General features: G+C 41.7%; 1 protein-coding gene and 1 long non-coding RNA gene across 2 annotated transcripts in view; one reads left to right on the forward strand and one right to left on the reverse strand.

Moving 5' to 3' along the window:
- The window catches only part of C5 (complement C5), a 77,941-nt gene extending 56,295 nt beyond the window's left edge, over positions 1-21,646 (reverse strand). The window contains exons 1-10 of the mRNA XM_034495334.2: positions 21,498-21,646; positions 17,687-17,879; positions 11,080-11,242; positions 8,395-8,465; positions 7,778-7,869; positions 5,852-5,934; positions 2,396-2,486; positions 1,919-2,033; positions 1,376-1,502; positions 4-119 (exon numbers count right to left, since the gene is read on the reverse strand). Coding sequence (XP_034351225.1) covers positions 4-119; positions 1,376-1,502; positions 1,919-2,033; positions 2,396-2,486; positions 5,852-5,934; positions 7,778-7,869; positions 8,395-8,465; positions 11,080-11,242; positions 17,687-17,879; positions 21,498-21,577 — 1,131 coding nt within the window. The 5' untranslated portion in view covers positions 21,578-21,646. The remainder of the gene's footprint in view (positions 1-3; positions 120-1,375; positions 1,503-1,918; positions 2,034-2,395; positions 2,487-5,851; positions 5,935-7,777; positions 7,870-8,394; positions 8,466-11,079; positions 11,243-17,686; positions 17,880-21,497) is intronic.
- On the forward strand, positions 2,058-11,066 carry LOC117703603 (uncharacterized). The gene is made up of 3 exons (XR_004606181.2): positions 2,058-2,577; positions 9,309-9,642; positions 10,226-11,066. It is a non-coding gene; the product is annotated as an uncharacterized LOC117703603 (long non-coding RNA).
- Positions 21,647-22,286: the final 640 nt, after the last annotated feature.

Genomic DNA, 22,286 nt, shown 5'->3' on the forward strand with positions numbered 1-22,286 from the left:
TACCTTGATGGAAAATGGAATCTCAGGCTTCAAGAAAAGAGGGGTAGCGACCAAATTCAGTGTGTAGGGAGAGAGGACATATTTGATGCCAGGGATTTCTGCCTCTTCCGAAAATCCACCTACAAGGGCAGCAAGCACTGAGTTACTGTTTCTGGAAAGATGGTGATGGTCTGTAGGATGTCCGGTCTCTGTGCTTATTCATCCCCTTGACCTGTGTTCATTCATTGGTCAACTGAGGGAAAGTAGAGACAAGAATAGGGAGCTTCCAAAACGACTGTAGAAAGATGGTCTCCAGAAGTCAGGCTACAGCACAAGACTCGGGGATGAGAAAGAGGACACCACCCTTCAGCAGCTCCAGGTTTAAGGTCAGTTGAATGTGTTCAAAGGATCAAAGGGAGAGGCAGAAAACCTGGAGGCTGCGCCTCAACGGGTATCCAAGTTAGATCACTGGGACCTAGAAACAACTGGAGAAGAATCAGCTCGATCCAGAGAAAAGTCCAGATGGACTTCTTAAAGAGTGCAATAGTAAGGCTGGAGAGATGGCTCAGCGGTTAAGAGCACTGACTCTTCTTCAGGGGTCCTGAGTTCAATTCCCAGCAACCACATGGTGGCTCACAACCATCTGTGATGGGATCTGATGCCCTTTTCTGGTGTGTCTGAAGACAGTTGCAGTGTGCTCATAAATAAGATAAATTAAGGACAATATTTCCACTGCATCCCCATTTCCCCATGCACTCAGACAGACAGTCTACTATCCTGGAAGACAGGTCTTCACTCTCTGCCCCTCTCCTTCTGGCTCCCTGTGGCAGGAACCCTGCTCTGCTCCACCCTCTCCCACCTGCCTCCATCTTTTCTCCAAGACTGGTTGTCTTTTTTTTTTCTCAGAGCTGAGGACAGAACCCAGGGCCTTACGCTGGCTAGGCAAGAGCTCTACCACTGAGCTAAATCCCCAGCCCCCAAGACTGGTCGTCTTTATGACACTGCTTTGGCTACTCTACAACCCTTTAGAAGCCTGCCATCTTTTACAGGTTAACAGCATTGAGCTCTGTGCTTAGAGCACACACAGGATTTTTGAAACAGGTTCCCTGTTATGCACGTGCGTGCATACACACACACAAACACACACACACACACACACACACACATGTAAGCACACAGTACACAACCACATACACACAGAGAGATACACATACACACGTAAACACACAGTACACACACACACACATATACACATATATACACAACACACACACACGTAAACACACATACACAAGCACTTACACATACAGAGATACACGTACACACATATAAACACACAGTACACAAGCACAGACACACACAGAGATACACACACACACACACACACACAACTTACCTGAAGATTCTATGACTGTTGCAGCAATATAAAGGTACTTGTTGTTTAAATCTTCTAGACTGTCATAGGACAGTTCTTTAGTTGCTGTTTCAGAGTCAAAAGAGATCCGAGCAACTCCGTTGACCAGCTTTTTGAAAGGAGCAAACGGAAGGAGTGAAGTTAGAGAACTTTGCATGCATGTGTGTAAGTTGTGTTTGTTGTATGCGTATATATGTGTGCATTTTTGCATGTGTGTGAACACACAGGCATGGGTGGGTGTATGTTAAGGCCCAAGGCTGACATCGAGTATCAAGCTGGATTGCTCTGACACCTTGCTTGTTGAGGCAGGGTCTCTTGATCAAGCCCAGAGACTTCCGGTATGTCTCATTTCTCTAGCTAGCTTGCTTTGGGGTTTGGGAGGGGGAATTTATCTGAAGGGCAATAGATGCCAACTGGGATCTTTAAGCTGCACTATCCACAGGGGTCCAGGATGTGATATTGCTCTGGAGGGTTTGCAAGTGACTCTTGCTCGTCACGTGACCGAGGTCCGAGCAAACATCTTACCGTCACGACTTGCATGGCTTTATGCATCATCTGCTTCTCATCCTCTTTTATGTCCTCTCTCAGTCCAAAAAAGACATACACTTCAGCATCAGGGACCACTTTATTATAAAAATATCTGCCGAACAATATCAGAAAGTCGTTTTCCTAACACTGTTAACAATAGGTGACGCAGATAAGATCTAACAGTTTAAGTTAGATAAGGCACATGATATGTTGCCTGCCCTCCCTCTATGGCCTTAGAAGGCCATAGTAAGAAAAATATGACTTTTAATCCCAGCATCGAGTTCAAGGTCAGCCTGGTTGATGTAGTCACTGCTAGGCCAGGAGGGTGCTACATAGTGAGAACATATGTAAAGAAAAAAAAAGGCAGCATAAGGCTTCCTGACCATCCCCAAAGTCAGGGAACACAACTAGTCACAGGTTGACCTTAAACTCCCAGAACCTGCCATAACTAGCCTGAGGAAGCCAGGCCCTTACCTTGCTTTCACGGTGATTTCAAAGTTCTTGAAGTTCTTATAGCCAATGAAGTTACTTTCTGGTTCTATTGAAACAGAGAATCGTGGCAAGACTGGAAACAGAAATGAAGACACAGTGTTACCGTTCAACTAGAGTGGTCTCTGAAGCCCAGCAGGCTGCTACACTTTCTAGTTGGATAAGAGGTAACATTATCATCATCTCCATCCCCCATCCCCATCATCATCATCATCAACAACAACAACAACAACAATGATATCTTTGATAAGCTTTCCCTCTCTCCACATCAGAGTGAATCCAGGCTTGATGTACCCAAATCACTTCTTTATATTTTGTTTATAGTGATTATAATGGACAATAGATTATTTTCTCCAATAGAATAGAGGTTCCTTAAAAACAGAATAAGGACTTCTCTCTCTCTCCCCCTCCCTCCCTCCTTCCCTCCCTTCCTCTTTCCCTCCCTCTCTCACTGTCTATCTGTGTTTATCTCTTCCTTTTATCCTTCTTGTAAGCCTTACATATTTATTCAATGAGTTTAATAAATTGAAAATAGGAAAGAAAATGTGGGTTTATTTATCATCTCTCATTAGTCGATAAAATCTATCCAGTATTAAAGTGCTGTCATAGTCTCTGGTGCTAGCATGTCTGTGGAGAGTTGACTTGATCGCTAATTGATATAGGAGCTCGTTATGGGAGGCACCATTCCCTAGGCAGGTAGTCTTGGGCTGTGGAGGAATCTAGCTAAACATGAGCCTGTAAGGAGGCCAGCAAGGAGTGTCCTTCCACAGTAGGTGGTGGTGCACACCTTTATCCCCAGTTGATTAGAGGGCCTTGTTTTTCTTGTGTCCTCCATCCCCTCTAGTTTTACACTCTTTCTGCTTCCTTTTCTGCAGGGTTCCCTAAGCTCTGAGTGGAGGGATTGGATGGAGTCATCTCTTACAGAGCTGTGTATTCCAAGGTGTCTCTCTCTCTCTCTCTCTCTCTCTCTCTCTCTCTCTCTCTCTCTCTCTCTCTCTTTCTCTCTCTCTCCATCTGTGAGTCTCTATTATTTCTTCCCATCTACTGCAGGAGGAACTACTGGCTTGTTTATGTCAACTTGATACAAGCTATAGTCACCTGAGAGGAGGGACACTCAATTGAGAAAATGCCTCCATAAGATCGGGTTGTAGGCAAGGTTATAGAGCTTTTTTCAATTAGTGATCAATGGGAAGGACTCAGCCCATTGTGGGTGGTGCCACCCCTAGATTCTATAAGAAAGCAGGCTGAGCAAGCCATGGTGAGCAAGCCATGGTGAGCAAGCCAGTAAGCAGCACCCCTCCATGGCCTCTGCATCAGCTCCTGCCTCCAGGTTCCTGCCCTGTTTGAGTTCCTGTCCTGACTTCCTCCAGTGATAAACTGTAATGTGGATGTGTATACTGAATAAATCCTTTCCTTTCCACATTGCTTTGACCACATGGTGTGTCACCATAGCCACAGTAACCCTAGAACAGTAGTTTATTATCACATAAGTCAGACTACAGCAGATAATCTCAGACTACACTGAGTGCTGAGATGCTACCTAGGAAGCAAATCCACAGAGAGACTCTCCAAGTAAGTGAACGTCAGACTGAGACAGGAGACATGAGCAGAATCGGCTGGGCCAGGGGGGAAATGGGGAAACAGCACATGCGATATTTCCAAAGCTGTGGAAAGGGGGGCCAGCTCAAGCTAAGGATGTAGAGGTCATTTAAAGAGGAATAAAGAGAGAGTTGGTAGGTACTATCAGCGTGAACATTATGATGACTTTCATCCTGAGATTATTCAACTGATACTAAGCAAGACAGCTCAGAAACATCGAGTAGTATTTGGGATAAGCCTAGTGAGATGAATGGATTGGGGGTAAAGGCAGAGAATAAGAAATAGGCAGGATCTGCATGCCAACAGAAAGCAGCAAACACGGGAGGCAATGTACTCAGTTAGAACAAGGCGCCGGGAGCTTCATCTTCAAGGCTGAGCTTCACGAGGGCAGACTTGGTCACCATTTCTTGCTGTTTGCTAACTGTGCATCTATCTGCCCTTCTTATGAATCTCCTGAGGCTTTAAGCAGAGCCACTCAGTCTGATAACACAGCACAAAGCCCCAAGAGTAAGCTACTACAAGAAATGGGGAAATTCAGGAACTTATAGTCACTTTATAGTTATAGTTACTTATAGTTACTTTATAGAAATATGACTGATCTCAAAACAGGAATACGTCCAAGTTCTAAGTGAACCTTACCAGGCTCTATCTAATTATTTGTTTGTCTTGGGACTATAATTCTAGGAAGGACTTTAACAAGCCAAGCTCCTCAGGGGATCACATTTCTTCCAGCTCATGAAGGGCATAGTCCAGGCAGATTGGTTGGCTTCTTCAAGACTGACAGGGCAAGCTAGAACTAAGCACTAGCTATTCAAACAATGACTACGTACAGTCTGTCTCCCCCACCATCTTCTGGTACTTCCAGCCATATCAAAAGTATTGCAGGGGTAAGTACAGCGGGTCAGGAATTTGAAAGGAGGTGTGTAGCAGCAGGGGAGGAGGAACTGAGAGTAGCCACTAGAAAGTCCCAGATGCCAGGGACCTAAAAGCTTCCCAGGACCCAACAGGGAGAATATTAGCAGAAATACCCAACAAAGGGGAGATAGAACCCTGTAGAGATCATATCCAGTGTATAGGCATGGCCCCCAGTTGAGGGATGGGGCCACTCACCCACCTCAAAAATTTTAACCCAGAATTGCTCCTGTCTAAAGGAAATACAGGGACAAAGAGTGGAGCAGAGACTGAAGGAAAGGCCATCCAGAGACTGCCCCACTTGGGGATCCATCCCATATACAGATACCACACCCAGACACTATTGCTGATGCCAAGAAGCACTTGCTGACAGGAGCCTGGTACAGCTCTCCCCTGAGAGGCTCTGCCAGAGTCTGTCCAATACAGATGCAGATGTATGACGCAGCCAAACGTCGGACTGAGTGTGGGGACCATAATGGAGAAGTTAGGACAAGGACTGAAGGAGCTGAAGGGGTTTGCAACCATAGGAAGAACAGCAATATCAACCAACCAGATCCCCTAAATCTCCCAGGGACTAAACCACCAAACAAAGTGTACACATTGGGGGCGGGAGGGAGACACATGGCTACAGCTGCATATGTAGCAGAAGATTGCCTTATCCTGCATCAATGGGAGAAGAGGCCCTTGGTCCTGTGGAGGTTCGATGTCCCAGTATAGGGGAATACTAGGGTCCTGAGGCAGGAATGGGTGGGCAGGTGGGGGAGCACCCTCATAGAGGCAGGAGGAGGAGGGAGGGAATAGGGGGTTTGAGGAGGGGAAACTGGGAAGGGGGATAACATTTGAAATGTAAATAAATAAAATAACTAAATTTTTTAAAGGGTACTGTAAAATCCCTCTTAGTTATAATAATATAATGATATTAGAGATTACCATATTCTTTAATTTCAAAGTATGCAGTTCCAGTTGTTGTAAAATCCTCCTTATATTTAGCTTTGATTGTCCATACACCATACCTGTGGAGGCAAAATATGTAAAAGTGTAGATGCCATTAAATATTTCTAATTTTGCCATAGGCAATTTAACTAATTCCTATTTAAAGATTTTAGAATATATATATAGACACGTAACTATTTCATGGGAGATTCTAAAACAATAAGCAGAAATAGTTGGATATTTTTCTTTTGATAATAAAAATTATTTAATTAGATTTTTGCATATTATATTACTTTTCCAGGTATTTTATCTTAATATAATCATTGTGTTTGATTAAAAGGCTAATGATAACTTCAGAATTTACTTAATTCTTGAGTTTAAGGATGCTAACATGATATTACAATCTGTACTGTATCAGAAAATCCATAGTGGTGTCTCTAGAAACATGTAATGCACAGGTCATGCTTATATGTATGACAAAGTTTACACCTTACATATATAGAATGATGATTGGAGACGAGGTATGGTTTATTTAAAAAGGGAATGCCTTACTTAGTTAAAAAAAATCCATTCCAAAATATTTACTGAGCACTAAACAATAAAAATAACAATAATGAATGACATGGAAGAGTCACAGTCTTCAGAGTTAACAGTTCATGTGTGTCCTCGTGTTTCTGTATAGGAGCAGGTTTGAAGAGACCAAGTTGCTTGGCCTCGTTTGTGAAGTGAGAACATGCTGTCGCCGGCTGTACTGCGTATATTGCAGTTATCCTCAGCAATAATTAAAGAATCTCTGTCAAGTATCTCATCCCATGACTGCTGAGATGCAACAAGCAGTCCAGGCGAGGGGCTGCCCTCTGCGAGTTTCTTGTCAACAGGAAACTACACAGGCAAGAGCCTGGCAGCGAGGCATCCTGTTTGTAATCCCGGCAGAGGCTGAGACAGGAGTATTTTGAGGTCGGTTTGTCGTGAAGAATGAATTCCAGGCCACTCTGAGCTAGAGTGAGACGCTGCCTCAAAGCCAAGCAAACAGTAAAACTCAAAAGAAACAAGAAAATAAATAAATAAAGACACTGAGGCAAGCATCTTAAAGAAAATACGAAGGGGCGGGGGAGGGGACAGAGCACACCCAGAGACAGTGCTGGTCAAGGCAAACTGTTGCCCTGAAGATGAGGTGAAACTCAGCATGGAAGATAGGGCGAAGCATGCTTTAAACGAGGTGACAAGTGCAAAGGTACTGGGGTGGGACAGTGCCAGTCAATAGAGTCTCATAGTCATGCATAATGAGGTAATGACAATAATGGCAAGAAGCTCAATTCTGCACTATAGAGTACATAATATTTTCAAGAAAGTACACAATTTAAAAATTATCCAGTTTACTGAAACTCCCCAGTTTCAATACCTATACTTTAGAAGGGGAAATGACCATAGAGTGGCTGGTTGAGGTTCTGTAGCAGCTGTTTGCAGATGCTCGTGTCTAATACATGCTACGTTACTCTCCCTTAGAAGCAGGACATCTCCATCTCTGCACTGCTGTTCCCAGTCCTCTACGTTACATTGTAGCTGTATTCAAATATACAGACACATGGTAGCTACATAGGTATCACACTGAAACTGTGTGCATGTGTGTTTCAGACAGAGCTCTGTTTCCCAGGCTGCTGATGAAGCCCTGGGCTTCTCTAGGCTCAGTCTCCTGAGTATCTGGGATGGTGGTAGGCTCTGCTGGATTCCAACACTGAGAACAAGTGTCTTTCCCTACCAGGAAGCAGCCTCACTAAAGGTTCCTCACATTCGCATCTGTGGCGCTCTGCTAACACTAGGTGGCTCCACGTGATTGTCTTAGGTCCTTAGCAGCCAAAAGTTCCAGATGTGCGTTTTAGAGGAAATTTGTTTAATAACAAACTTTTTTTTTTTTGTACTTACTTGGGATTAGATGGAATCTTGAAGTCAGGAAAAGATATAATCCCCGTATAATCATTTTCTTCTATGATGTCAACTTCTGTTCCTTCAGGATCCTTTGAATAGAAACAGATGTCTATACCTTAGTTCACTTTCTGTTACCATAAAAGAATATCCGAGATGAATAATTTACAAGCGATGGAGATTTGTCGTTATTGTATGTGCACAAATGTTTTCCCTGTGTGTGCATCGGTGCACCACTGTGTGTCTGGTGTCTGAGGAGGTGATGCACCTTCCTGTGGGTGTTAGGAATTGAACCTGGGTCCTTTGCAAGAACAAGAGCTCTTGATCAATGAGCCAATTCTCTGGCCCTGTTGATTACTTCTTGATGGGCATGCTTTTCAAAAGTAAGTAGACCAAGGATGGGTTTTGATGGTTTAGATCAGCATCCCCGCCCCCCTTGTTAGTTTAGCTTGTATGAGTGTCCTCTGTGTCTGTCATAGAGACGTAAATCGATAATGCTTCATCCATATTAAGTATTTAGTGACAATCAGATGATTTAGTAGCGTGAGGATGGGATCATGGAGGGAGATTCCTCAATAAACAAGTTCAAGTATTATTTACAGAAAGAAAATACTTACTATGAAAGTTAAGACAGTCTCCCGTTTGGCTGGCTTCAAGTCGTCACTCAGAGAGTAGACTCTAATCTTTACTGTAAAATTATGTGTGACATCATCAGAAACTGTCAGACAGGGTTTTATCTTTCCTTTATTTATTTACTGTATCTTTTCACTTAGGGTTTCATTTAATTAGTTAGCCTGGCCTTGAACTCATTGTGAAGCCCGAACCGGCTTTGAACTCATAATCCTCCTGCCTCAGCCTCTCACACAGCTGGGATTACAGGTTTATGCCACCAGGCCCAGTAGATTTTTGTTTTTAATTTCACAGTCCTTAATGAGATAACTCTCATTTGAAAGGCTGTATTCACAATCCAAAAATGAAAATGTATATATATTTTAAAGGCCTCTGGGGTTCATTTAAGGGGCTACTTGTATTGAATTTAACAGACAGTTCAATGTATTAAATAGATTGCAACTCCAAGAAGCCTTTGGGAACACATGGTTGGTGTAGAATAACTTGTGTCTGTAACTGTTTACCAAGTAGCTCCATATGGTTAGATGGGAGTATGAGTGGAAATTGACAGTTTGATTCAAACACTGTGTATTTTTCTTCTTACAAAATCCAACAGGGCTAAAACACTATGACCAAAAGCAACTTGGGGTGGGGTTGAGGGGAGGATTTGTTTCAGCTCACAACTATCAGGTGAAGGGAGTCAGGGAAGAAACTTAAGGCAGGAGCCTGGAAGCAAGGACTGAAACAGAGGCCATGGAGGAACACTGCTTACTGGCTTGTTCTTTCTGGCTTGCTTAGCCTGCTTTTATAAATTCAGGCCCGTTCACCCAGGGGTGACCCCCACCATCATGGACAGGACCTACCTACATCAATAATTTGTACAACTCCATGAAGCATTTAGTATTTTCTCTTTTTTTTTCAGATAAAGAAGATGGACTTTGAAAGGCTAATTCACAGGCTACCACACAGTCAATAAAAGCTGATGCTTGGATCTCACACACCCCCACACACCCCCGGCTAAAATGGCTCCAGAGTCCTCTTTTTAACTACTTTATTTCGCTGCCATCAAAGCAAAAATATTTGTAAGAAATTCTCTTGTTATCTAGAGTAAGTGAAGACACCAGATTTTCTTATCAGTCAACTCAAGATGGGAAAACATGAGGCCATTCCCAAAGGAAGCCTTAACAACCAAGAAAGGTCCTGGGGTCTGAGATCTAGACTACATACTTGCCCTACCAGATTGATGACTCTAAGTGGTGAGTAGTGTGGATGGTACCCGTGCTTAATTTTATGTATAGCTAGGCTGAAAAGAAGAAAAGAGACTACAGCTTTTCCTTTTTTATTATTATTATTTTTTTAAATCATCATTTTTTTCCACCTTAAAAAAGGAAACTGTATCTGGGGAAATGGGTTGTGTGCTATGTGACTGCAGTACCTTCAGAGGCCAGAAGAGGGCGATGGATCCTCTGGGGCCAGACTTAAGAAATCGTGAGCCATATGTAGATGCTGGGAATCAAACCTGGGTTTATTAATGGCAGTACTCTTAAGCTGCTGAGCCATCTCTCTAGTGCCCCATGTCATCTTTCGCCAGTCAAGAGTTCATACTATTCTGGTAATGACATCCTCATCCTCTCCAGGCTTTTCCTGCCTGAGCCAATCATATAGCAGGTGCTGTACTCATGTCACCGCTGAAGTCATCTACTACCGCCAAAGTTACCACATTGCCTGGTGCTTCACAGTGGCGCACTCGGATCCCGCCTCCCTTTCTCTGCCCTTCCCTAACAGCAGTTATTAATGGAATCTTATCGCTTCTTCCTTTCATATACACATCTCTTGAAGATCATCCTGGGTGTGCTTTACAGTCAGTGCTGGCAAGAAGGAGAGATGAAGGAACTGATATTGCATACACGTGAACATGAGGAGAAGCATCCATACTCCGCTGTGTATATTAGGACTTTCCTCAACCACAGGGTTTAGCTGGCTACTCCCCCTCCCCTCTGTAACAGAAGAATCATGACTATGGCACTGTTTTAACAGACACTCTCATTGATAAATAACCTTTGAATATTAGTATCCACACAGTCTCATGATCTTGCCTGTCTCTTCTGAAACATCTAGTTTCCCTGGGTTGGATGGGGTTTTTCCCCCATTTTTTATGAACATGGCTCTATAATACATATTTTTATTTTGTCAAAATTTTATTTGCAATAAAATCTATTTGTTAATGAGTAAGTTCTAACAGCATTGTACAATGTTTAGAAAGTATCCCCCCTCCCCAAACAGGGTTTCTTTGTGTAGACTTGATTGTCCTAAAATTAGCTCTATAGACGAGGCTGGCTTTGAACTCAGAGAGATGAACCTGCCTCTGCCTCCCCAGTGCTGGGATTAAATAGGTGTGTGCCACCACCGATCAGCAAGGAGGCTTTTTTACCCACTTAGAAATAACTGATAATGCAGTAAATGTACTTATTGATTTTTCACTTTATTTGGAAATTTCTCTAGAAATAAGAAACCAAAATGCTATTTGAAAATATAAAAGTCATTAGGACCTAAGGACTATGTTTGATTAGGGGTGGGGACAGGGAGAAACCTTTCTCTACTAAATTCCATGTGTCTCAAAGGTCTAAAAATACAGTGTCAGTTTTATCATACACACACACACACACACACACACAAAATGATTTATACTCTACCTGACTGGTCTGGAGTGTAAACAGGTTTGTCTGTATGGATGAAGAGAAATCCATTGTCGTAGGTTATGGGTATTTTCTTCGATTTTGAAAAGTGTATTGACACGACTTCCAGATACACGTGAGAGATTGGGTTTTCCTCTCTGGAAACTTGTTTGGGCTGTAGCTGTAAAAATAGTAACAGAAGAGCATGCCACAAACTCATCAGAACCAAAACACGATACTGCACGTTACATCACTTAGAAAGTGGTACAGGCATCACTGGAGCCTAGCCATCAGACCTTCAAGGTCACTGTGGGCTACGTAGTGAAACCAAGCCTCCAAACCAACCAATCTAACTGACAAACAGAAGCGACAAAACGGCACAAGAGCTGAAAGAGCAAATTAGTTTTGCCTAAGGCCCTTCATTGTCTAATGTCATGATGAAAATTTACCTTTAAGCCATTTAAGTCTTTTGTTTATGATAGGAACTCTGAAGGATGGATGACTGGGAAGATAACTCAGTTGGTAAAGTTCTTATCTTACAAGCATGAGGTCCAGAGTTCAAGGCCCCAAACCCATTTTAAAAAAAAAAAAAAAAAAAAAAAAAAAATCTGTGTGTTTTGGGTCAGCACTTGTAATCCCAGAACTTGGGAGGCAGATTCCTAGAGCTTGCTGTCTGGCCAGCCTAGTCTACCTGGTGAGGTCCAGGCCAGTGAGAGTGAGTGCCATAAAAAAACAAGGCTGATAGCAGCTGAGGAGCCATAGCTGGAGTTGTCGTCTGCCATGGTCACCTGCACACATGCACGCACACATGCACACCCACACTCACATACACACGCATGCACACACAAACACATGCACACATGCACACCCCCTATACCCATGCATGCATACATGCCTGTGTGTGCGCACAAACACACACACACTCAAGCACATGCACACACACATGGGGTGATTATAGTCAAAAAGAAAAAAACAAAAAGAGACAACAAACAATGCCAGGATGACCCAGCAGATCTGCAGCCGAGCCAGATAGAAATCTGTAGTCTAAATGCCATGCCATATCCCACCGAGTGCTAGGGTCTCTTCTTTGGGATTGGTGGAAACAGAGCTAGGTGTTTCTGGAGGCAAATCTTTCTCCTGTGTGGCCCACTCTAGAATCCAGGGTGAGTATCGGGACAGTTCTGGTTATGGCAGACTACCTGTAGATACGGTGTTGAAATGTCTGAACCACAGACTACAGTGAGACTCAATAGCTTGGCAGAACAGGGATGAGTGTGGCAAGTGCTTACAGCTGCTGGAGGGTACGCCATCGGAAGGCTCACCAGTAGCCCTTTCTAGCACCAGAGACCTCAAGACTCCTCTCACTATTGCTTTCCTGCCTGGCCTAAAAACACACCTTCTGGCTCTGGGACACATGACACAAGGGTCAACCCAGGAAACCAGACACCACAAAGGTTCAGCTCTCATAAGAAGAGACCAAGCCAAACAGTCACAAAAGGAAAACCAGAATAACGCAGAGTTAGTGGCCCCTGTGTTGAAGTGTGTGACCACCCTTGTACACGTAATGACCACATAAAGACAGTCTGAACCTGAACACACACACACACACACACACACACACACACACACATGATGACCACATAAAGACAGTTTGTGCCTAAACACACACACACACACACACACACACACACACACACACACACACACGATGACCACAGGAAGATGGTCTGTACCTGAACACACACATGGCTTTATCGAGATAGTCTATACTTGTACAGAGACAAGTGACCACAAAGGGGCAGATGCTATTTGATACCTAAATGTGATGCTGTAGACAACTCCCTACTGCGTTACTGTCCCAGGGTGCTCAGGAGCTTCCCATGCCTCTTTCTGGTGACCTGTTTTAGGTTGTGTGGTTCCATTTTTAACCCTTTCTGTTTTCATTCCACCTTTAACTGGAGCTGCTTCACTCCTCTCTTCTTTATTGATCCCCATTTACTTTTCTCCCCATCTTTCCTTTGTTTTAATGCCAACAGCTCATTTGACTTAACTTAAAGCTACTTTAACTAATATCCCTTCCCATTCTTATGCTTATAGCCAACACCTAACTCATGCTGTACTATCCTGATCTTTCTGCATCCTAAAAGTATTGGAGTTGAAAGGGTGATTGTTTTTAACACAGTAAGAGCACTCTTACTGTATTTTCTTAACAGGCTTGATTATCAGTTGTGGGTGCTTCTGCAATTATAATTCTACTCTCAGAGTAGCAACAGAGACTGTGTCTGGTCCCCTGAGCATGTGGGCTGAAGGTGTAGCCACTGGGCTATATTCCCAGCCTAGAGTTGGAGGAATGACAACTCAGCCCTACTACAACTTATTCCCCCATGAAGGGGGAAATATTTTAACTAAAAAAAAAATCACAGGTGATTTAAAAAAATATAACCAGTGACCTAATCCCAGTTGCTCAAGTCCATAGCAAAAACAAAAGAAACATAAAATCACAACATGACTCTTCCTCAAATTATCCAGCCACAGAAATGGGTCCCAAGGAATGTGAATTAGATGAAGACTCAAAGAGTTTAAAAAAATAACAATTATAAAAATGTTTAATGAACTAAAAAAGTACATTAATAAATTCCTGAATAAATTAAAAGAGAATACAAAAATATGAATTGAAATAAGGAAGCCAATAGAAAATATGAGAGAGGAATTCAGTAAAAGAAAGTTAAAAAAATCAAATTGAAATTTTAAAAATGAAAATCTCAATAAGATGAACTTAAAAATTCAAGGTGAACCCTTTCCAATAGAGTGTATCAAGTGGAAGGTTTGGATTTAAGGCAATACAGATAACTTAGCACAGACAGATAATGAATATAATAAAATAATAACATGAACAGAACATACACCACTTTGGGACACCATGAAAAACAACTAAGTTAATATTTGTGGGCACAGAAGACTTCAAGCTAAAGGCCTAGACAACATAGTCAACAAAATCAGAATGGAACAACTTCCAAATCGAGGGAAAGAGATGGGCTTTCAGGCACAGGTGACGTTTAATATTCCAAATACCCCAGCTCAGAAAAGCACCTCTCCACATCATATTGTAGTCAAAACACCAAGTGCACAGAAAAAAGGGAAGGATCGAAAGGTCAGAAACACAGAACCATTTATAAAAATAAAATACACAGAATAACAGCAAAATTCTCAGCAGAAACTCCTAGTGCCGAGAGAGCTTGGGGTGGTGTATTTTTAGCTATGAAAGACAACTGCCAAACCAGATTACGATATCGAGCAAAGGTATCCCTCATAACTAAAGTATAAAGAGAACCTTCCAACAGTAAACACTGGCTAAAGGAGCTTATGACTACACATCAAATCCTAGATGCCACTTGAAAGGATCCTTCACCATGAAGAGAAAGATACCACATTAAGCCACAGGAAAGAGAAAGGCACACTATGACAGTATTTCTCAGATGAGGACCACAGAGCAGTGCAGCAGATTGGGCTTAAACATGGAACTTCTCTGTTTGTTGACTGCAAGAAACACACCTTACTGGCAAAGACAAACAGCCTTAGAGTGGAAGGATCGAAAAGGAATTCCAAGCAGATGGATTAGCAGGTGTAGCTACCATGACACCTGAAAAAAATAAACTTAAAAACTAGCCAAAAAGATAAGAAGGTTACTTGATATTAGTTAAGGCAACAATCTATTAGGAAGACATTGCAATCCTAGACATATATGCACTGAACATGAACACATAAAACAAACACCCCTGGATGAAAGGCACAGACAGGCACGAACACAGTAATAGTGATTGTCTTCAGTATTATAGCCTTACCAGAGCCTCCCCCCGGCCCCCAGTCAACCAGGAAACACCAGTTTTAAATGGTATTTTATGTCAAATGGACTTAACAAAGCATCCATGGAATATTTTACTCAAGCACTGAAGAAAACATATTTTTTTCTTAGTCAGCCAGAGAACTTTATCTGAAACACAGCACTTTTAGGACAGGAAGCACATCTAGCTAAATAAAAAGGTTGAAATGATTTCTTTTATTCTATCCAAAGACAGTAGACTCAAACAAGTCGATAGCAGGAGAAATTATAGGAAACACATAATCATGGAGATTGAACAACATGTCATTGAATAATGAACAAGTCATTGAAGACCAGGAGAGAAATTGAAACACTCCAAGAACCAAATAGAAATGAAAACATAAAATAACATGAAGGATACAATGGGGGTGGTTCTGAGAAAGAATTTTATAGTTATAAAGGCCTACATTTAAAAAACACCAGAGATAACAAATAACGATGCACTTAACAAGCCAAACCTCAGATAAGTAGGTGGAAAGAAATGAATAATATGAATGAAGTGGTTCTCTGAAGAGATGAGCCTGTGCTGAAGCAATTGCTAAGTGGGAAAGAGCGGGTAGTGCTTTTGCAAGAGGACCCGATGGGCTCCTGCACCCATTCAGGTGGCTCACAGCCATCTGTAACTCTTGCCCCCGGGGGATCTGACACTTCTGACCTCCATGGGCACCAACATTCATGCCACAAACACACCCACTCCCAAAGACACAGTCATGCAACTGAAATTAAAGTTAATGAAAAACAAGATTCATAACCTCTTAGCTATACTAGATGAGGTAGGTAGAGGATAGATGGATTACATACATATAGATAGAAGATAGGTTATGTACATATAGATAGGTAGGTGATATATAGATGATAAATAGATGATGGGTAGATTATAGATAGATAGATAGATAGATAGATAGATAGATAGATAGATAGATAGATGGATGGACTGATAGATGGTGGATAGATGATTGATGAATAGATGATTGATCAATGATGGACAGTATCATCTATCTATAGATGATGGATAGATGATAGGTAAACTAAAACTAGATAAAATGCAGATATTACAACAGATACTTACAAATTTTAGAGACTCATTAGAATAAACTTTGAACCTGTATTACAATAAATCCAAAAAACAAATTGACCCCAACAATTCAGGAAACAACAATACCCAGAACTAACAAACACAACTGGAAAAAGTTAAATTTTTTTCTGTAGGACAAAACAAAACAAAGTGCTTTATATACCAAGAGAAATTTTTTACTATTTGTTTGATGGACATTTAATATCTAGAATAAAGAATTTCCAAAACTAAGTACTAAAGTAAAACAAAAATACTCCAGACAACCTAAGTGACAAACTGGCTAGTGAAATGAGCACGCAGCTCGTAAACAATGGAGGACAGGTGACTCATGAACCTATGGAATCTGTTCAACACCCTCGGCCATCTGGAGATGCCAATGGGATTGAGAGTCCACTCACTCCAGTAAGATCGGCTATCATCCAAACCACAGCAAAAGTGATCAATGCTGGTGACTGTGCATGGAAATAATATTTATTATATATTATATTATATTATATTATATTATATTATATTATATTATATTATATTATATATTGCCAGGGGGACATGAGGTGCAGTCCCTAGGAAAGGCAGTGTTTTAGGTCCTGAAAACAGATCTATGAGGGGATAACCAGGTACAGCGCTTGGGTGTGCACCAGGAGGGGTACATGGCACAGAGACGTTTCCATATCATCTTTGCACTGTGTCAGTCACAGGACCTAAGCTTCAGAGCCCGTCTGCTTGTCCATCAACAGATGAGCGGATGCAGGAACTGCAGTATGTACAACAGTGGAGTTTTAGCCACAAAGGATAAAACTGCTGAGAAATGGGTACAGCTAGAAGTTTTCAGAGTAAGTGAAATAAGCCAGACTCAGAAACAAAGAGTGCATGTTTGCATGCTTTCTGTCACTGGGGGTCCTAGATTGTACATATATACACACTCTCTTACACACACATGCACACTCACACAGACACACAACACACTCTCACACACATGTGCACACATACTGACACATATACAGGTAAACATTCACACTGACATAAGTAGAAGGAAAACCAAGCTAGCAGGAGGAGGAAAAAAGGAAGGGAGGTAGAGGAGAGGGTGAGGGAGTTTGCCACGGTTAAAGCACATGACATACTTAAAAGAATTTATTTATATGAACCCATCCGTATCCACAGGGAACACGCTCAAAAAAAAAAAAAAAAAAAAAGAGTTGAAATCAGAACTAAAATGTCTCAATGAAAAGTTATTTGATCAGCTTTTTTTTCATGTTTTCAATGACAGTTGTCGACTACAGTTGTTGACTACCACAGCATGGGGAACTATATGTACAATGTAGAAGTTTCACAAATATTCACCAAGCATCCATCAGTACACCACAGATCATATGCACACTCAACTCCTATTTTTCCATTTCTGATTTTCACTTTAAAAGGATTTTCAGCTCATTTCCAGATGTTTTCATAGAGAATATTTTATTTTTAAGGAAGTGAGCATGGGACACGTTATAAAATAAAATATAATTTTTCTGTTCAGGGCCTTCTGTGTCATTCATCACTAATGACTTTTAGCCATCTTGTAACCTCACAGTTGTGTGACAGTGCTAACGAATATAATTTTATCAATGCTCAAACTTTGTGTAAGTTATACCAAAAATATATTTTTTAAAAAATGAGGAATAAATACATACCGTTAACAGTGCTGAGTTTTGGAATTTATTTTCTGGGGACAAATTAACATAGCCTGAAGAGTAGGTCACTTGTTTGTCAGGATAGCTTTTAATTGAGATTGTTGCATCAAATGCTTCAGTGTAGCCATGGGCTTGAATTACGACATTTTCGGATGATCCGACCCGGAAGACTTTGGGTGCTGAAATGACGTAGCTGTCAAAACAGGAAATGAGAAGGCTCACTACCTATACTTGAAGGCTTTCTTACAGCCTGATATTTTCCTTTCACTCAAGATTAATTTAAAAAAAAAAGTTTAAGCCAGGCGGTCGTGGAGCCTGCCTTTAGCTCCAGCATGAGGCTAGAGGCTACAGAGTGAGTTTCAGGACAGTCAGAGCTACACAGAGAAATCCTGTATCAAAAAAAAAAATTAAAATAATATTTTGAAAGTCAAAATGTATCAGCTGGAAAATGCAAGTTTGCCGGGAAGGAACAGGGTGTAATTAAATCGAAGCAACAGCCAGGAGGTTGGTTTATATTTAGAAAGACAGTAATAGAACCTCCCCGGGATGTGCACCCAAGGAGGATTTAACGGTACTGACTAAGACACGAAACTTGGTCATTTTTATTTCTAAGCCAAGGAGATTTTAGCACAGGCACAAAGCATTGAACGATGCACTTGCCCTCTGTGAGTGGGACAGCCTCAGTAAAGTCACTAGACTGAGACATGAGTCACAAGTCAGTTAATAGGAGGGAGTCTGAGAAACATCTTATACTCCCAGGTAACCACAGACAAAGATAGAATGCAAGAGCACCGTGGGAATCTGTAAATGAAGTAGTAACGGAGGTTCTCCGAGGGCTGAATAACGATGACGACTGATACCATACAACAGTAATGCTGACAGGAGCAGCAGACTCGGGGTGAAGTCAGATGCTGGAGAATCCGTCAGCACCTTACCAAGAATTCTTAACTTCTACGAGAAGTGAATGATGTAGACTGCAGAACTACTCTCATTTCACACACAATCGGAGGCTAATTTGCTCAAGCTCACTTGACTTATAAATGAGACGGGACGTTGCATCCAGGTCTATTTCAGCTGCTCTGTATCGCTGAGGGCAGCAGTTCAAGTGTTGGTCAACCATACATTGTTCTCTTAATTGTTTTCCCATGCAACTGATACAACATTGGAACTTCCTCTGTGTAAGCTTTTGAAACGTGGGTTTTAAAGAGGGTTTTGTCAAACTCAGAAGTGTGCACGATACTATTAGCAACAAGAGCGTCTAGTTTGAATAGCGATAGCTGCTTATGTAAGGACATAGGAAAATAAATGTATTGCCCCAATAATTAAGTGTCTCAGTAAACTCAGGGACCACCACCACCTGCCACCCAAGAATTATTGCAAGCTGCTACCAACATCAGGGCATTTTTTAAGCCTTAAAAATCACTAGATCTTTAGTAATGAAGGTATTAGTTTCTTAAGGATTAAGATCTTTATATAATCTGGACTGAACTTGAATGGTCTGTTTCTAGAATTAAGACAGCTGTCTTAATCTGAATCAAGAGTTTTGACATTCTTCCAGTCTCTACACACACACACACACACACACACACACACACACACACACACACACAATCTTTTAAGCTGGTTGCAAGCTATCGAGAGGGCTCAGAAGGTAGAGGGTTGTCACCAACTGATGGGCTGAGTTTGATCACAGGAGCCCACATGGTGGAAGGAGAGACTTGACTCTTTGGTGTTCTCTGAGCTCCACATGTCTGCGGTGTAACGTGCATGCCTACACTTCTCCCACCACACACACATAAATACATAAGTGTTTTAAAACACTGGCTGGAGAACTTCCCTCTATATAGCCTGGTCCATATGGATGCAGCAGCCTGTACATAGGAAGAAATTTCACATCTTGCATGTTTTTTCACACTCTCAGAAGCTCAGGCCCTTGAGCTTGCCCAGACAGGGATAGTGCTTGGGTTGTTTCTATTTTTCTGCAGACATTTGCACAGCACCCCCCATTTCCTCTGGGATCTATTTGCATATGACCTTTGTAAGAGATCCTTTCCTGGATTTGCTTTAAACAGTGGCCCCTTGGCTTCTGTACTCTGTTTTTCTTCATAGTATTAAAGCTACCTGTCCTTACTTATTCATTCTTTCATTGGATCATTCATTCATTCATTTATTCACTCATTCTCTGCTTCTTCATCTAAAATACAAGCTCTTCTTCCACCTGGAGAACCTATTACAAGGAAGTTGTTTGGGGGCATCATCTTTCTTGAACTGAAAAATGTCTCAAGGCTCAGTAAAGCGCATCTGACAAGTTGTGTCTATGGGTTGTTTTCAGGGAGAGTTAATTAACTAGGGGCTGTCATCCACATATCTTGAATTCAGATAATGACAACATCCCATAGAACAAGGGATCATATGCAAAGGGGGGGGGGGGGTTGGAGAGTGGCCTCTTGAGTGCAAGCATCCTCTTTCTACTTCTGAGCTGCTCTAACAGGAACTGCCCTGTCTGTCATACCCTTCCAGTAAGCGATGGCTAAAGCCTCTGAAATCTTTGTGAAACAGATTCTGCTTTTAAATTGCTTATGTCCAGGATTTTGTCTCAGTGGTAAGAAAGCTAGCTAGAATGAGGTGCAAAAAATTTGTTAAATCACCAAGCAATTAACCACTGTGCTGTTAATGTTGTACTCTCATGTTTTCAGAGGAAGTGAGGAGACACTGTCACATAAGGGCCAATGCGGAAGACCAGGAAGAGTTCACTCAGGACACAAAGCACAAGGACCCGGCTTCTGGTGTTTAAACTTCTTGGTCTTCCTGAGCTTGGCTGTCAAAAAGGAATAAATAAAGGACGCTAAGGGGTGACTGTGGCTTTGCAATAAAATCTCAGAGTAGACATGTGTGGCTTGCTTATGGCATCCGTTTAGGTTGTCCTTACGGTTGCCTCTCTACAGATGCGTTTCTGTTGAAGTTGAGGAGGAAATGAAGAGGTAAACAGAAGACCTCAGTAAAAATCCTCTCTATCAGGCTGACCTTTGGCCAGTCACTTTTCCAGTCTGGGCTTGTCATCATATGTGGACTGAGTAGTCTCAGCATATTAGCAAACACCTGTAGTACCAACTAGCTAGGGGACTGACCCTGGAGATTTTAAGAGGGCATGTGATTCCAGACCAGCCTAGGCAACACAGCAAAACCTCATCTTTAGATAGATAGATAGATAGATAGATAGATAGATAGATAGATAGATAGATAGATAGAGTTCAGTGAGATAATGTTCAGTTAACTTCCAATACTATTTGTACACATGACAATTACCGTTTTAAAAGGACAATGTTTTGGTAACAATGAAGTTATATGACAAATTGGGTCACAAATATACAAGTAATTACAACCGTAGTTTTTGAAATTTGATCCCTTAGATGGGAATGCTTCACTATGAAGTAATCTGATTTTTCATTAACTAAATTTATGGTCATTAAAGATTTGAATTAAAAGACTGCCATATTCAAGTTACCCTGGCTTAACTCACCTAGACCCAGAAAGTGCAAACTGAGCACCAAAACGGATGGTCTTGTTTTTAACGTTCTGCTGAATAGGAAAATGAATAGCCTACAGGTGGACGTCCCACAGAAACAGTCGCACTGTTAGCCCCTCAGCAAATCAGTTCACTTTCACAGCTTTCTCGTGTGGGGCCAAGGCTGTCCATTTACTATTTCAGAATGGGGCAGTTATTTTTCAAATTAGCACAACCTGCTGAACCTCCTTTTCAGTCACCGCAACTAAGGTGCCCGGGAAAATTAAGATGGCTCATTTTACTTACGTTTGTTCCTGTCCCCAAGTCTTGTCCAGGAAAATTAAAAGGCAAAGTACTCCCCAAAGGCCCATGGCTGGAAGCGGCATAAACCCATGGGCATGACCTTCCTGTAGCCACTTTCCTTTTAAATAAACTGAGTTTGAAGAATTTGGGTAAATTAGTTCTCTGGTTAATTATTAATGTCAGAGAAAAGATCTTTAAGTGAGAAAGGTAAACTCACAAATGGGTAACAGAGGATGTTTTAATGAACATAAAATATGTTTTCACGTCCTATCATGTCCAGTAATAAACACAGGGGTGTTTAACATTAACTTAAACCTGAGGACTTGTTTTTATGGGTAAAAGGACTCTAACGTGGGTGCTTGCCCCTGTAAGGAAAGGCTCAGTGCTGTGAGCCAGGGGTTGCTTTGGCTCTGGCTTTCTTCTGTCACCTTCAAGGTGGTTCATGCCACCTTCAAACTTGCTTCTGGTAGGTTCCATTTGTTCCTGAGATGGATGGAAGACTCCCTTGGATTTCATTTTAAATGGGTGGTTTTAGAATGAATGAGTCTGACTTAGAGAAATGAGAGTGGCATCCTCGGTACGGTCAGAGGGTGGCTTGGTCTGCAGAGGGGTCCATGCCAGACTAGAGAAGAAACAGGGCATTGGCTGGTGGATGGAAACCCTGCAGAGGTGCTCAAGTCATTCCCTAACCAGACACTTGGTGCTTAAGAGGGGATGTGTGTCTGTCTATAAATTCACATGTCACAATTCCAAAATTCACACACATTCAGTAATAGAATATTTTATTTGAAG

Source organism: Arvicanthis niloticus, chromosome 2, assembly GCF_011762505.2.
Source record: "Arvicanthis niloticus isolate mArvNil1 chromosome 2, mArvNil1.pat.X, whole genome shotgun sequence".
NCBI lineage: Eukaryota > Metazoa > Chordata > Mammalia > Rodentia > Muridae > Arvicanthis > Arvicanthis niloticus.